This window comes from Rhinatrema bivittatum, chromosome 1, assembly GCF_901001135.1.
Source record: "Rhinatrema bivittatum chromosome 1, aRhiBiv1.1, whole genome shotgun sequence".
Taxonomy (NCBI): Eukaryota; Metazoa; Chordata; class Amphibia; order Gymnophiona; family Rhinatrematidae; genus Rhinatrema; species Rhinatrema bivittatum.
This window is the reverse complement of record NC_042615.1, coordinates 291405665-291419940: the sequence shown is the minus strand read 5'-3', so window position 1 is coordinate 291419940 and position 14276 is coordinate 291405665. Positions and strand designations below refer to the sequence as shown.

Here is a 14276-nt window from a genome sequence, read left to right as displayed (position 1 = left end):
TTTTAAGTGTGTGGTATGCATGTATCTGGCATAAGTACATTTCTGTACAAGTATACACAGTTCCTACTGATAGGAACAATCCTTGCCTAATTCTAAAATAACATTGTCATCCACATTCCAAGACACTTTTTACAGAAATATAGAGAGAGAGCCACCTCAGGGACAGAAATTGTTAGCTATCAAGTTCCTTGTCTGATCTATATGACAGCTTCCTTCCAGAGGGGGTAATGATGAAAAAGCAATTATAATGATTATTACCAGAATATCATTGGGTAAACTGAAGCGAGTCTTGATTAAAAGGGCAGTGGGATGAATAGTTACTAAAATAGCAAGGTATTACTGTAAAATCTTTTTAAAAATCTTTTTTCACTTTTCTCTGTTCCCCAATCAAAAACAAGCTTTTGAAAATATTTGAGAACAGTGATAACCATCTGACGCTATTTGCAGCCATCATCTCAGTAAAACAGAAGAACATCCTTTACTGGGTGACACAGTATCACAAAATATTCAGAAATGGTTTCCATCTGTGTTGGAACATTGCCAATTGTTCCCTTTAAATTTGTGAAAGATCAAACTCACTTATATAGACTGCACTAGATTGCTCAACAGTCAAGTAAACCTCAGTTCTGCAAACTGCCTGAACCACAGACATGTCCATCTATCTGGAGACACTTAGCCTGTGGCATTTCTTTTCATGCTGGAAAAAAATATATTATAGCCTAGCTGGTGTATTTCCTGCGCTGCCGTGTGAAAAACTACACTCTCTTGAATAACTTTTTTTTTGTAGACTTTGACCTTTAAATTTTGTAGAATAGAAACCTTAAAATTTACTGTTTCAAAAGCATCAGTGGCTCCTCTAACAGCTTTTGTAGTGAGCTGCTGAGACTACATTGTTCCTGCATATAAAATAAAACAAGGGCTTATGTTCTGAACTTATGAGACTGATCTCCAAAAAAGGGTCTCTTTCACTCTGTGTCTACGGCACACACAAAAAAATAATTAAATCAGAGCATGCTGGGCTAAATGTGGCCATTTTTCTGTATACGTCACCATGTGTCCAATATTATTTTGGTATACTTTTCTGCATCTGGCTGAGCTCTTTTGAAATTTGGAGCTCTAGATATTTCGGTTGTTGTTTTACTCACCATTTTCAATTTAATCTCGTTAGCAAATTAGTACTCTGGCCACAGCAGCATGTTACGATAGTGCCTCACCACCACTATAGCTGTTTCACACAATATAAAATCTGCATACACGTTGACCCATCTTTCCGAGAAAAGCATGACATAGGGAATGGAAGAGCACATAAGCGGAGTTCCAGTGCATATCCAGCTGGCAGGACAGGGGAATGCAATGTGCATGCAGTTTCATATTCTAGTAAAATTCAATTCCTTTCCCAAGGTTTCATAGGAATAATGGTGTACTGTGAAGTACTTTCACTAGACAGAAAAAGAATGGGCTCTTTTTTCCCTAAGGACTAGAAGGAATAAGTTAAAAAAAATCATGTATTTTGTGCCTTTTCAGACAGAAGCTAGAACTGATGTCTGGTCTTTAGCATCGCTTAAACTAGGGGTGGGCAAACTTTTTTGTGCTGGGGCCACATTACAAGTTATCGAGCGCAACGAGGGCTGCAGGGTAGGGTGGGGTAGGGTGGGTCCCCTTTGGATTTCAGTATCCAGCAGGCTTAAGAGCCATCCTTTTTAGCACCCAAGGAGTCCCTTCAGTCATGGATCCCAGCCTCTACCTAAATCAGAAAAATCTCAAACCCAACAGGTACACAACGTCTTCCCAACTAGCTGACCACCTCAACTCAGTCACTAATGCAGGCCAAACAACTGGGCTGAAAATCGCTATAAGCCAGACTCAAATCTAGTGCAATAAATCAAACACAGAAATATCACCATTCCTCAAAACAAAGTCAAGAAATATAAATCAATCATAACAGTGAAGAAACCATACTAATAAAAAGCATATTCCAAAACAGATGACAAATAGAACACCTAATAATTAAGAATAAGGATAAAAAAATTTTTTTAACATTTCCCCAGATTCAATCAAATATTTCAAAACAACAGACATATCAAACACCCAATAATTAAAACTAACAAGGATTAAAAAATATTCCCCCCTCCATACCTGGAAACTTAATTTCCAGTCACCCCGAGATTGTTATGTATTAGTAGTGAGAACGAGAGGAGGGAAGACACAAACATCCTCCTTTCTCTCTCACATATACACACGTTCATTCTCACACACTCACACACTCTCATGCACCTTTCTACCCTCTCTTCTCACTCCCCTGTTTTACTTCCTCCCTCCCCCTTCCCTCTCACTCACCCTTCAGCCATTCATCACTTCCCCCGCACTCACTCCCTCTCTATTGTTCAACCCCTCTTCCTTTCAGTCACTCAACCCCCACACCCTCTTCCCTTCCCCCTCTGTCACTCACTCCCTCACTTCAACTCACCCTTTTCCCTTGCCTTATTCTCAAATCCCTTCCCCTCCTACCCCTCAATCACTCCCTCCCTCTCATTCACTCCCTTCATGCCCATCCCTCTGTCACTCCCATTCACTCCCTTCTCTCCCCGTCACTCATGTCCCACTCAATCCCGTCACTCCTACTTACCCTCTTCTGTTTCTCATTCTCTCCCCTTCCCACCCCACTTCCTTCCCTCCCACTCATTCCCATCCCTCCCCCCTCAGTCACTCACGCTCTCCCTCCCACTCATTCAAGTTCCTTCCCTTTGTTAATCACCACCCTTACCCCTTTCCCTTCCTTCCCATGCTCACTCTCACCCCCCTCTTTCATTCCCTTAATGATATCCCTTCCTTTTTTAGTTAGACCCCCATATTATCCACCTCTCTACTGGACCTACAGCAGAGTGGGGCCTTTCCTCACTGCTGGGGGGTGGGAATCCTGCTAACACACCATGAGTGGGGGCTCTCCTCGCTGGCTGGGATGAGCCTGGCAGCACGTCGTTGAATGGGGACGCTCCTCACTAAGCTCCTTCTCCTCACTGCAGGGGGTGGGAACCCCACCAATGCATTATTAAATGGCGCCAGTGCTCTGATCTGCCTGCCTAAGCGCGTCATCAAGAGCAACAACTTGAACTTTGATGATGACGTCGGCCACTTTGGCAGGCAGGTCAGAGCATCGGCGGGCTGTACATAATGCAGTTTTACAAGGGATAGGTGGACTGGATGAAAAGTCTTAATGGGCCGGATTTGCTCACATCATAGTTTACCCACCACTGGTTTAAACCCTCAAAAATAGCAATGCACATAAAAAAACAAGTCTGCAAAGGTAGAGACAGTCGCAGGTAAAACAAATCTGCTGTCTGCATGCATTCATCCTGCTTTGATTAACTGAATTACTTAGAATTAGCCAGTATATTCAAAGATTATCATAGAAATGTTCTCTAAAACTTCCTTTACAGCATATTAGACAATTCAGGGGGATTAGCCTGTGTTAGTTACACTAGCTTTAATGAAAAAATAAAACATATGATTTAGGATGAAAATGAGAAAAAAATAAGAGGAGATGTACAAACTTTGTAAAATTAGGCTCATGAACATATTTGATGAAATCATATAAATTCTCTGGAACTTAGATTATACAAACTTCATACGTCTAAAAAAACTGGCACAATTTGTGGCAAAATCTGCAAGTTCAAGAAAGCCTCACTGAGGTGAGTTTCTGCTCATTCACCATGTATTTGGCATGAAAATGCCAATTATAAGTAAAACTACTGGTAGATTTGGTTTTTTTACTGCAAACTGAACTAGGATGAAATTTGCCTGGTTTGCTTCCATGTCAAAGTGAGCCATATTTCGTTTGTGCATAACACTTTCTCTCTCCTCTCTGAATTATTTGGGAGGATAGTGGGGCAGAAAAGTTTCTATTCCTTGACAGGTTTTACTATTACATTTTGTACTACACTACTATTTTGTACAATGAAAAGTAATCAACTCTTCTTTTTATTTTTTTTAACTGGAATGTATTCACTCCATCTCAATAATAATGTTAGGGAAGACAAGTTAAATTCTCCTTAGGTGCACTAGACATAAGAACATAGGAAGTACCACGTTGGGTCTGACCAATGGTCCATTGAGACTGGCATCCTGTCTTTGGACAGTGGCCAATCTGGGTCACTCAGAAGTATCTGGTAGGCCCTAATGGGGAGAGATCCATTCCCTGAATTAAGACTTCTATTCCTATAACATTCGGAGAGGAAGCTAGCTCTGCGCAGGTATTCCTAAAACACTGCTAGATAAGGAGGGAAACACGGGTCAGTAGAAAGCAAGTTAGAAATCTTGACTCTTATCAACAAAACGTCACCTCTCGTGATCCATCCACACGGGTGCTTTGCTCCAGAAGCATTCTGTTAGGTTACTTTAATCCGAGGCGTACTCACAATGTTAGTGACATCTGGGGATGCTCCGTTCTGCAGCAGGAGAAGGACAATGTTCAAGTGGCCCATGAAGGCAGCCACATGTATTGGTGTGAGTCCAGACTGTGAAACAAAGCAACAGCGGTGTCTTACTCCTCTGCACATGAGCTTTAGGGCTTTCTCAGTGAACTAAAGAGAGGGAGGAAAGTGAAGGAACAGGGAGAAGAGAATCGGAGAGGGGAATATTTTGCTAAGGGCTGAAAGAGTTTTTCTACCTCTGTTATAGCTTGAATGGAAGCCCCATATTTCACTAGGAGTTCCATGACTTTGATGCGGTTTTTCTTGCAGGCAATGTGCAGTGGAGTAAAACCATTCTGTGCCAAAAAAACAAACAAAAAAACACAACCTTGTTAGTAGAGAGCATGCAGATAAAAATCCCATGCTGATACACTGCCCGCAACAGGTTGATTTGCCAGGGTTCCATAATCATTTTCTAAAACATCAGATAAGCTTGGTGTTTGCAGTGCAAGCAAATCTTTATATGGTTCAGTATCTAAAAGCCAGAAGCCTATTGATATGCCTAGGTCATATGGAAGCTAAGGCTCCAAGGGACAGATTTAAGGATGGGACCTAGTTAGGACAGGAAAAGCACAGAAAACATGCGACAGTTTGCTTGTACAATTTTAAAACAGTGCATCTTAGAGGCAGGGCAGAAGATGGAAGAGTAGCCTAGTGGTTAGAGCAGCAGGCAGAGAACCACAAAAGCCATGGTTCAAATCCCACTGACATTCTTTGTGACCTTGGGCAAGTCACTTTACCCTCTATTGCTTCAGAAACAAAGTCAGGTCCTGACTTACTAAACATTTTTCCCATACACACAAAATGGGAGAAAACCCTTTGTAAATAACCCCCTCAGATGGTAAACCCTCTGGGAGCAGAGAAATACCTACAGTATCTGGATGTAATCTAATTTGAAGTGGCTGATCAGTCACGAAAGGTGGAACATAAATTTAAAAAAAAATTAAATTTCTTGCAACTGAAAGAAAAAATTGCAGAGAAAAAAATGTATACATGCAAAATCTTAAAAAAAACTAAAACATTTTAATCTACTGTTTTGGCAATGATCATAAAGTAATCATTTCCCCAAAGGGGTTGGGTGGCAGAGTGTTAACTCCCTAAATTGTACAGGTTCTCAATTTCTGCGCAAAGATAAAGTGCATCTTCAGCTCATGGCTCAAACCCTGAAACTGGATCTTAAGTCAAAAGGAAGCTAAGAAGCAGCCACATATGTTACAAGGCCATTTTTTCCTTCCACTTTCTCTGAAGGCACAGACAAGAGAAATCGAATATAGAACTTGTACAAAAATCACTGAATCCCGAAAGTGCAAAAGTCCCACCATGCCATTTGCACAACTTTTTGCAAAGCATAAAACTTTCAGTGGAATGTTTTCCTCTACCTAAACTGCAGGAAAATAAAGCCTTGAGCAAAAGCTAAACTGTATTAAAACTGCACAAGCAAAGCACTTTTTGCCAGAACCTGAAAATCTGGCCTTAAACATGTTCTAGCAAGAGCTTCTTACTTTTGGAGCACATGGTCTCATGGGGAAGCTTACAGCATTGCAATATTTATCCGTCTGCCCCCTTTTCATACACTCCTATGTTTTGTGTTTGTAGATCAAAAAGTCAATATCCCCAAACTATCCAGAAGCACGTTAAAATGGGAAAAAAATGTCTTCTATTTTTCAGAAACACTTATGTATCCAATGGTTGTTTAGCTCACTCAAGGATAGTGCCTCCAAATAGGTTTGTTTTATGCACATTGTAACAGGAATGAACCTCTTTCATAAACCAGGGAATATTGGACATGATCACAAAAACTCAGATTTACTGCTAGTGCGCGCCTCAGTACTTGCTTCCTTCTGAAGTTCATAAGATATAATGAGGTCGATATTCAGCCACGGAGTAACTAGTTAAGCTAGCCTGATGTAGTATCTGGCTAACTTAACAGAAATATTCAGCGGCATGGATTTAGCTGCAAAACTTATGTGGCTTTGGCCTGCCCAGAAATGCCTCCCGCCCTCCCCTTGAACACTTTTAAATATAGCCGGCTAGCCATTTAGATGGATAGCTTTTCAGATATCCGTGTAAATTACTTTTGAATACCGACCTACCTCACTGTATATAAGCAGCATATCAAGTGCTCTTGGAAGTTATTTTTAATCAGGCCTATGGTGCCAATGCAATTGGAACTATTTTTGTATTTTTCTGCCACATTTTCTTGAAGGCATCATTTGATATTTTCTTGGTCACTGATGGCACCATTTGGTATGACACTTGAGGATCTTTTCTCTCTTCATTTAAGGGTAGATTTTTAAAAAATACTAGGCGCGCGCACTACCCAGCGTGCGCACCTGGACGCAAAATTTTATAACATGAGGGACTTTGTCAAACGCCTTCTGAAAATCCAGATACACCATATCTACTGGTTCACCTTTGTCCACATGTGTATTCACAGCTTCATAAAAAATGTAGGAGATTTGTGAGGCAAGACTTCCTTTGGGTAAATCCATGCTGGCTGTGTTCCATTAAACTTTGTCTATTTAAATGTTCTATGATGTTATTCTTTATAACAGTTTTAACAATTTTTCCCGGCACTTAAGTCAGGCTCACCAGTCTATAGTTTCCTGAATCTCCCCTGGAGCCATTTTTAAACATTGGGGTTACATTGGCCACCCTCCAGTCTTCAGGTACAATGGACGATTTTAATGATAGGTTACACATTTTTACTAATAGATCTGAAATTTCATTTTTGAGTTCTTTCAGAACCCCTAGAGTGTATACTACCTGGTCTAGACAATTTACTACTCTTCAGTTGTCAATCTGGCCTACTACATCTTCCAGGTTCACCATAATTTGCTTCAGTTCATCTGAATCATCACCCTTGAAAACAGTCTCTGGAATGGACATCTCCCGAACATCCTCTTCAGTAAACACTGAAGCAAAGAATTAGTTTAGTCATTTCACAATGGCGTTATCTTCCCTAAGTGCCCCTTTAACCCTCGATCATCTAACGCCCAACCAACTCCCTCACAGGCTTCCTGCTTCAGATATATTTAAAGAAGTTTTTATTATGAGTTTTTGCCTCTACAGCCAACTTCTTTTCAAATTCTCTCTTAGCCTGTCTTATCATTGTCTTACATTTAACTTGCCAATAACTTATGCTTTATCCTATTTTCCTCTAATGGATCCTTCTTCCAATTCTTGAATGAAGATCTTTTGGCTAAAATAGCCTCTTTCACATCACCTTTTAATCATGCCAGCAATCGTTTGGCCTTCCTTTCACCTTTCTTATTGCATGGAATATATCTGGACTGCGCTTCTAAGATGGTATTTTTAAACAATGAAGATCTACTTTTCTTTCAACTCTCAGTGCTCCGAATGATGTCCAATCTTCACAGATGTCTACTGTGCTATTTGTACCTGTGACCAAGCCTTTCCCATCCTGACCCCTCACCCCAAGCTTAAGTCCACCCTATTATAGTGCGATAAATAGCAAAGTGACCCCACTTTGCTATATTGAGTCTCTCTCTCTCTCTCATTGCAAAATGAGATAAAAGCTTTTTCGAACGGTACCGCAAATTGCAATATTAGTGCAGATTGTGATCACAATTTGCGGTTAAATAACTATTCGTTGAAGTAAATGGGAAATCTGCCTTGCCACGCCCCCTTTTTCTAACGCGGGCATTAGGCTTGCTATAAATATAGCAAAATGATTAATCTAGGCCTTGGTTAGCTTCCCTAATTTCTCTTAGCATGTCACTGTCTGTCTCAACATTTTGGCCAGGTGGACGGTAGCAGATGCCTATCGCTATACTCTTCCCCAACACACAAGGGATTTCTACCCATAAAGATTTGATTGTACATTTAATCTCTTGCAGGATCTTTATCCTGTTGGACTCTATGCCATCCCGGACGTAAAGCACCACCCTGTCACCAAGTTCCTGCTCTCTATCATTGTGATATAATTTGTACCCTGGAATAGCACTATCCCATTGGCTATCCTCCTTCCACCATGTCTCTGAGCTGCTAATTAGGTCTATTTCATCATTTACTGCTATACACTCTAACTGTCCCATCTTACTTCTTAATTTCCATGGCAAACTTGAGGTATTCAATAGGGACGTGCACAGCAAAAATTATTATATAGTTTTTTTTATTCCATTTTGTTTGAGTGTCTTTTTGTTATTTTAATTGGCGGGGGTTTTTTTCTATTTGGTTTCAAAAAATAGTATGTGCTATTTGCAAACAGTATGCACTGTTTGCAAATTGCACATACTATTTTCTGAAACCAAAAATAAGACCAGAGGAGTCTCCAGAGACTCCCTGTCCCATCAGCTCACTGGCTGGACCTCTGACCCTACTACATGATAGGGGCTACACAATGACACTAGTAACCCCTGTCAACTGGTAGGAGCAAAGGGCAGCCAAAGCCATTTTTCAAAATGGTGGCTGCTAGGTCTAAGAGCAAAGAGTTCACTACTGGGCCCTCACTAGACCACCAGGAAGAATTTGATGAGGCTGGGGTGAGAAGATGGTCTAGGGTGGGCCGGCTCCTGGAAGGGTATTTTTTAACAAAGGGAAGGGCTGGAAATGGGGGTGGGGCCTGTGTTCAGGTTTTTATTTTTAAAAAATATTACTTTTGCTCAGGAAATGGCCATGTTCAGAGGTGGCAAAGGGATGAGGATTGGGATAGGGGTCCTGTGGGGACTCCGATACATACATAAAATATGCCATACTGGGTCAGACCAAGGGTCCATCAAGCCCAGCATCCTGTTTCCAACAGTGGCCAATCCAAGTCACAAGCATTTGGCAAGTACCCAAACATTAAATAAATCATAAGCTATTATTGCTTATTAATGAATAGCAGTTTATGGATTTTTCCTCTAGAAAACTTATTCAAATCTTGTTTTAAACCCAGTTACACTAACTGCTGTAACCACATCCTCTAGTAATGGATTCCAGAGCTTAACTATGCGCTGATTGAAAAAGAATTTTCTTCGATATGCTTTAAATGAGCTACTTGCTACCTTCATGGCATGCCCCCTGGTCCTTCTATTTTCTGAGAGAGAATAACTGATTTACATTAACTTATTAACGTCCTTTCATGATTTTGTAGACTTCTATCATATCCCCCCCTCAGTCGTCTCTTCTCCAAACCAAACAGCCCTAACCTCTTTTTAGCCTTTCCTCATAGGGCAGCTGTTCCATGCTCCTTATTTTGGTCGCTCTTCTCTACACTTTCTCCAGCGCAACTATATCTTTTTTTTTTTAAGATGCGGTGACCAGAATTGCATACAGTATTCAAGCTGCGGTCTCAACATGGAGCAATATAGAGGCATTATGACATCCATCCTTTTATTTGCCATTCCCTTCCTAATCCTAACATTCTGTTTGCTTTTTTGATTGCCACAGCACACTAAGCCGACAGTTTCAATGTATGACTTATCCACTAGGATGCCTAGATCTTTTTCCTGGGTGGTAGCTCCTAATATGGAACCTAACATCGTGTAACTACAGCAAGGGTTATTTTTCCCTATATGCATCACCTTGCACTTATCCACATTAAATTTCATCTGCCATTTGGAAACCCAATCTTCCAGTCTCACAAGGTCCTCCTGAAATTCATCACAATCTGCTTGAGATTTAACTACTCGGAATAATTTTGTGTCATCCGCAAATTTGATCACCTCACTCATTATACTCCTTTCCAGATCATTGATAAATATATTAAAAAGCACAGGGCCAAGTACAGATCCCTGAGGCACTCCACTGTTTCCCTTTTTCCACTGTGGAACAACAGGTTATGTTGTTTGGCAGAGATACTTGTGCACACTATTCACAAATAGGAAAAACACACCAAATGTTTTGGTTTTTTTCTATTGTTTCATTTCAAAAACAAAATAAAATGACAGAATATCATTGATATTGTCTATGTCAGAGGGGATGTTACTTAGGTCTCCCTTTGGAAGCAGAAATGTTCTTCCTTTTGTTAACCATTGTGATGTTAGTCCTGGCTCTCTGATCAGTTCATTTTTGCAGTTTACCAGGTCTTGATAAAGGGATGTTAAATGTATGGGCCAAATGTTGGGTACTCCATCAGGACCAGGAACTAGTCATTTTCTAAGTAAAAAAAAGATACTGGGTCGGGGCCGGTGGCAGCCACCACCATCCATTTTTTTTTCCAAAGGACAAAAGAAAGCAAATTCAAAAAGGTTCTGGGTTGTTGACCTGACAGAAAATCACAAATGAGGCCAGGGTTCTTCTCAACCCAGTTTTCGGTTCTTTTATTGGGACTTCAGGCCATTCCATAGTTTTGATGCTTGCCTTTTCCCTGCTCTTCTGTATGATGGATAGCTATTCTGCTTCTCTATTGCACTTTATGAGATGCTCATAAAAATTTCTCTAAAACATTTGTGTTTCAGCTTTGGTTGATGGTATTTTAACCGCACTAATATTCTTCCCACAGTGCCCTATAGAATTACTTTTGGTTCTGTTCAAATGTTTTATTTTAATGTCTGTCATTTCTGTTTCCTCCAGATCTCCACAGCTTTGGTGCTTCTGGTTAGTTTCAGTTTGTTACAGATCTTTTTCTGTTAGTACAGCATGCTTCAGCTTGAGGTTCTGAATTATTCTCATTTTTGGCATCCTCAGTCCTTTGAGGTACATGTCCTTAGGTCAGCTGATGGTGACTTTTTTTTTTTTTTTTTTACAAAGTATAATTATACATTAGATTGAAAAGGAAATAACTTGTGGTAATCAAGTTAAAGAAATTGCTTCCTGTTTATAAAAATAAAGATTCTAGAATAATTAGTGGCATATAAAGTATTTGGTTGCTTTATTGGTCCTAGGGGGAAAAAAAGCTAGAGGCTCTGGAGGCAGGAAGATTCTCTGAGCTAGTAAAGGATATTATTTGTTTGCCAGTGTTTGAATTGTGAGTTTGCAAAGGTCACTTGATATGAGATGGTGAGAGTACTGGTTCCTGGTTAACTAGTTACTTGATTCCCACCCTCCAATCCACTGGTTTCATTTTATATATATATATATATATATATATATATATATAATTACCCCTATTAAGAAGAAAATCTTCAAAATTTATTTTTATTTTTTATTTTATTTAAAATTTTTATATACCGGCATTCATGATACAATCACATCATGCCGGTTTACATAAAACAGGGGTTTTATGTAAATAAGTCAGTCACTTAAAATAACATTAAATTAACCCTAATTTTTAGTAATTTCCTAATTTTAGTCCTGTTGCTTGTCATTCAATAACTAACATTAATCACCCCATTATCAAATTTAAAAACCATATATTTTAAAAGACACCTAATAAATTAAAAAACCCTAATCACGTTTAGCAACCCTTAAATTGAGACATACCTACTCCTTACCAGCCTTTAAGACTATCAACTCCACAAATTAAAATGTAGAGAGAAGCCCAGCAGCAAGATGCAGGCTATCTAGTCTTTTATATCAAGTGCCACATGTATGATAATCTATCTGTTGGTGAAAGGTTGTATGTGGGCACCCAATGCAAAGAGCTCCTGCCTCTCAGAGAACGAGTCCCATCTCTGGAAGCCAGAGTGGCAAACCTGGAGGAGCTGAAGCAGACAGAAAGATAATAGAGGAAACCTTCACGAACATAGTAGAGCGATCCCAAGTCCAGACTAGCAGGCTTTGTGAAGCTTTGGAGGAACAAGGTTACCTGGCAGAATACTATCACCTTAGTGTGACAGGAGGTGATCCTGTAGCTAGGACCTGTACTCCAAGTAATGCTTTAAACTTTCGCACAAAGGATGTGTTGCCATGGCTTCATGACCAGAAGGGAAGGGTTAAGATGACCATTGTATTGGGTGATTTGATCATTAGAAAAGTAGATAGCTGGATGGTTGATAGGCATGAGGATCGCTTTATAACTTGCCTGCCTGGTTTGAAGGCAATGGTCTTAAAGTACCACCTAGGTAAGATTTTAGAGTGTGCTGGGGAGGAGCTGTCTGTTGTGGTACATGTGGATACCAATGATAAAGAAAATTGCAGGAGGGAAGTTCTGGAGGCTACCTTTAGGCTTTCAAGTAGGAAATTAAAATCCAGAACCTTCAAGGTTGCTTTCTCAGAAATACTTCCTGCTTAATGCATGCAGGAAAGAGGGGTTTAGGTTTGTTAGGAACTGGGAACATTCTAGGGAAAGGGGAGCCTATTCTGACCATACAGGCTCCACCTTATTCAGAGGAATCAGGCTGCTGGCACTAACCTTTTAAAAGGATATAGAGTAACTTTTAAGCTCGATTATGGGAGAAAACAGACAGTCATTCAGAAGTACATGGCTTGGAATCATGTACCTTTGATGGATACTAACAAGACAGGGAGGTTAGGATATCTGCTAAAGAGGCCAAGGTGCCTTTAAGTGAACAGCAGACAGAGCAGCAAGATTCCAAATTACCTCTGTCAAATGATAAGCAGATTGTAAAAACAGAACAAAAAAACATGCTTTGAAATATCTCTAAACAAACACTAGAAATCTAAAAAATAAAATGGGAGAGTTAGAATATACTGCAATGAATGAAGAGGTAGACATAATCAGCATTTCAGAGACCTGGTGGAAGGAGGAAACCCCATGGAACACTGTGATATCAGGGTAAAAATGATGTTGCAATGATAAGATGGATAGAGGGATATTGCTATATGTTAAAGATATCATATAGTCAAACAAGGTAAAAGTTCTGAAGGAAACAAAATGCACTGTAGAATCTTTATGAATAGAAATTCTATGTGAGGAATAAAATAGCAGTGGGTGTGTATACTACCATCCACCTGGCCAGAAAAAACACAAATTAGGGAAGCTAACAAAATTAGCCACACAGCAATAATGGAAAATTTCAATTACCACAATACTGACTGGGTAATGTCACTTCAGGACATGCTAAGGAGGTAAAGTTTCTAGATGAAATAAATGACTGCTTCATGAAGCAGCTGATACAAGAATTGACAAGAGAGGGAGCTATTTTAGACCTAGACCTAATCATTAGTGGAACACATGATCTGGTGCAAGATACAACTATGTTGAAGCCATTTGGCAATAGTGATCATAACATGAGCAAATTTGTCTTGATTAGAAAGCAATTTGGTTAAATGCCCATCACAGCTCTTTGTGTCCATGTCAGGTCAAGCTAATGGTATGATTGCTTCATGGAACATATCATGCTCTTCTACTCTGCATTGTTCCCAGCACATAGCACACAATGTTGGAGGGGTGCAGAGAAAGTGATTCCTATATACATATGTGGTAGCACTGCCCAGGTATCAGACAATTCTGGAATAAAGTAATGGAGGAGATGGCAGATATAATTGATCTCCCTGTTCATATAGCGCCTACCACTGGTTTATTGGGACATTGGAAAGGTTCACTGATACCTCGCAAGCATAGACTTGGTTGGTCAATTATTGCTGGTGGTGCATTTTACAATTGTCACCTTCTGGAAAAGAGACCCCTGAATTGAGTACTGGGGTAAACAAGTGGAAAACATTGCTGATATTGAATGTCTACAGTATAGTATGAAGCATGAGCAATTTAAGTATAATGCTATCTGGGGTCCTAGTCACCAATACCTTGCAGATTTTAGCAGTTAAGATATGCCTTTCTTTATGTACTGCTTTCCTTCTAGGAGGGTTTGACTCCCTGTCAAGCATATGCAATCTACCTGTTGTGCAACTGTTTATATTATTCTGAAGTGATGTACAGTGTCACAAAATATATATTTTGTTTGGGTGCATTCTACATGTTGTGATTGTAGGCCAGGAAAATTTATAAATATAAAGTTA

At 39.8% G+C, this 14276-nt stretch overlaps 1 protein-coding gene across 1 annotated transcript in view; it reads right to left on the bottom strand.

The window, feature by feature from the left end:
- The window catches only part of ANK2 (ankyrin 2), a 573506-nt gene that overhangs the window by 307103 nt on the left and 252127 nt on the right, over positions 1-14276 (bottom strand). Inside the window, 2 exon segments of the mRNA XM_029608082.1 lie at positions 4416-4514; positions 4667-4765. Of these exon segments, the coding sequence (XP_029463942.1) occupies positions 4416-4514; positions 4667-4765 (198 nt within the window).